Source organism: Nicotiana tabacum, chromosome 20 (assembly GCF_000715075.1).
Source record: "Nicotiana tabacum cultivar K326 chromosome 20, ASM71507v2, whole genome shotgun sequence".
NCBI lineage: Eukaryota > Viridiplantae > Streptophyta > Magnoliopsida > Solanales > Solanaceae > Nicotiana > Nicotiana tabacum.
Genome location: NC_134099.1, coordinates 130,142,451 through 130,145,536, shown reverse-complemented (window position 1 = coordinate 130,145,536; position 3,086 = coordinate 130,142,451). Strand labels below are relative to the sequence as shown.

At 35.0% G+C, this 3,086-nt stretch overlaps 1 protein-coding gene across 1 annotated transcript; it reads right to left on the bottom strand.

The window, feature by feature from the left end:
* Positions 1-271: 271 nt before the first annotated feature.
* Positions 272-2,117, bottom strand: LOC107814801 (uncharacterized). The gene is made up of 5 exons (XM_016640258.2): positions 1,633-2,117; positions 1,413-1,533; positions 1,217-1,273; positions 790-1,104; positions 272-652 (listed from the first exon to the last, which is right to left on the bottom strand). Exons 1-5 carry the CDS (start codon positions 2,115-2,117, stop codon positions 272-274), a joined length of 1,359 nt encoding a protein of 452 aa, XP_016495744.2.
* Positions 2,118-3,086: the final 969 nt, after the last annotated feature.

The following is a 3,086-nucleotide window of genomic DNA, read 5'->3' as shown; positions in this document are numbered from 1 at the left end:
TCATTTCTTTTTTAAAATGCAACCAAACCTGTAAGCATGCGCAACAAAAATGAGTGATTTGTACTTTAGCAGTATATAAAATAGTCCAATAGTTTCTTTTTTTTATTCCTATGAAAAAAATCACATTTCAAATATGCCATATAATAATGAAAGTCTAAATTCAGACCAAGGATTATTGAAGGTTAGAGTATTTTTCAGTGTGTTAATTTGAATATGGATGAGGTGTTGGAGAAGACAAGCAAGTTGTTCTGTTATGCCCAACTTGTTTACATTAACTGCATTTGGTAGACTTGAATGGTACTGATTCAGTCACAGGTATATGCCTCTTCTTTTGTCTTCTTCCTTGTAAAATCTCTACATCGGGAGGTTTTGTGATTTCAGATTGTACATTTTGTGGTATATTCCATGATTTTTGATCTCCCACGGTATTCACATGTCCTTCATATATTTTCAACCATATTTCCTTTGAATACCAATTTGAGCAGTAATCAGATTTCTGCAGATATCTCTTATTAATAGCAGCAATTGCATCTGGACAGGACAATTCATCAAGTTGAAATTCTAGGCAGTCACAAGTTCTCTTTTTTAAGTCCACAATGAATTCGATTCCTTCACTATTTATTCTGAACAATATTGAATCAAGGTTGAACACCTAACAAGGAATAAAAAATTAAGACAAACTATATTAGTGTATTGTTGCTTCAAAAAGAAAAAGTATTAAATTTTTTAAATGTAAGTAGTAAATCTCTGCAACAGATATAAAAAGCTAAAGTTAATAAATATACTCACAAACATTTTACAAGCCAAGTCCATCTTCTTAGTCATCTCTTCTTCTGCCCATATTGATACTCTGTGAAAAGTTTCATTTGCCTTTTTTCTCCGTTCGTAAAACCACACTCCCAACTTTTCTTGGATGAAATCTAACATTCTTAAAATAGGCCTTTCTCTCCCTTTTAGTGAAACGGAATTCATTGATTCTACCATGTTTGTTGTTAGCATATCATAATGTCGTTGTGGGAACCACGATCGAGCCCATCTCTCTAGAGGCTCTTCCATTATGTAATTGTATGTTTTCTTGTCAATACTTTTGAGTTGGGACATTAACTGATTAAAATCTTCATATTTGTATGACCTTGCAGCACTTTGAAAAAGATTATTACTGTGGTTTTTGCATGACTTTGCTTTAATTTTTTCTCAAAGTGATAGAGGCAGATACCATGGTGAGCTTCAGGAAAAACTTTTCTAATCCCATTTGCAATTGATTGGTTTCTATCTAACAAGAAAACCAATTCACGACGGACTTAAATTGCTTTTCTCATTTCCCCGAAGAACCAAATGTATGCCTCATTGTTTTCTTATTCTGCTACACCAAAACATAGAGAAAAGATTTGATTGTTTGCATCCTTTGATACAGCAACAAATAGAACACCATGATATTTGGACTTTAAAAATGTTGCATCTACTGCAATAACGGGTCTACAGTAGGACCAACCAGCTACTGATGTCACAGGAGCAAAGAACATGTAAGCAAATCTGTACAGTGAAACACAAAAAAACAAATCATAAGGTGTGAAGTTTTTCAAATAAGAACGTTTGAAACTTCAGGCTGATGGTTAGTATTGTTTTACTTACCTATTCTGCGCATCTCTTTTTATGCTTATGTACGTTCCTGGATTTTTGCACACCATCATGTGTAGGTATGAAGGAAAAATCTTGTAGTTCTCTTCAGGTGTTCCCCTTATGCAAGCAATAGCTTTTTGAATAGCACGCCATGCCTTGTGATAACCAATGTCAATTTCAAATTTCTTTTTCATTTTATTTTCTACAAAGGCTGGTGTAACCTCTATCTTTTTGTCTCGAACATGTTCTATAATTTGTTCACTTATAAAATTTAATGTAGCCTGCTTCTGATCTGATTTTCTTGCATCAACCGAGCATTCATGGATGTTATGGCATTTTATCACCCTGAATAGTGTGAAATTTTTTATTCTGGTAGCACGTACATTCCAACCAAATTTGTCCACGATGCATTTCAGCTCGTATCTCTTTGAACATGATCTAACAGCAGTGAATTCAACTTTCTGGGTTATCTCCAAGCTGCAGAAAAATTTAGTCATGTTTTTTTTGTTCTCAAAAATTGAAGACAAGAGGGGTTGCTCTGATGGTAAGCAACCTCCACTTCCAACCAAGAGGTTGTGAGTTCGAGTCTCCCCAAGAGCAAGGTGGGAAGTTCTTGGAGGGAAGGATGCCGGGGGTCTATTTGGAAACAGTTTCTCTACCTCAGGGTAGGGGTAAGGTCTGCGTACACACTACCCTCCTCAGAACCCACTAAGTGGGATTATACTGGGTTGTTGTTGTTGTTGTTGTCAAAAATTGATCCAACTCTTACTTCCTCAGGCAATGCATCGTACCTAAGTATTTTACATGGTGGAGATTCTTTCAGCTTTCTCCTCACTCTTTTTCTTGATTTTTGAGAAGCACAAGAACTTTCAGCAATTTCTTGATGTTATCGGTATAAGCTCCATGGTTACTTCATCATCGTTGTTGCTTATCATTGCAGAAAGTAACAAAAAACTTTGTTGGATTGTGTGTTGGTTGTCAATTTGCATTATTAGTTGTCCTTCTTCTTCTTAGTCATCGACAAACTGGTTTGAATTTATTGGAGGAGGGGGTAATTGTTGCAGCATTATATATTCTGAAGCAGCTGTAATGTTAGAAGATTGTTGCTCGTTGTCTACTTCCATTATTGGTTGTCCTACTTCATGTTGATAATCAACAAAAGGTTCTGAATCTATCGCATATGCAAGAGATTGTTTGAATGCTGCAAATTCTGAAGGTTGTATTTTTTCGATAATGAAATGGCAATTCTTATAGGGTGAATCAGTTGTAAGCAAATGCATACAGGTACTGAGTTCTTCATCAGAAGTTACAAGCATTCCTTTGCTTATATTTAGTTTGATATCAAACCATACTTTTAGTGCATATCTGGTTGAATCAATATTTGCAACTTCACTAATTTTCTTCAGGAAAGTATTGAATGATATGTGCTTATTAAGTAGAACAAGTTTTGTATCATGATCCAAGTA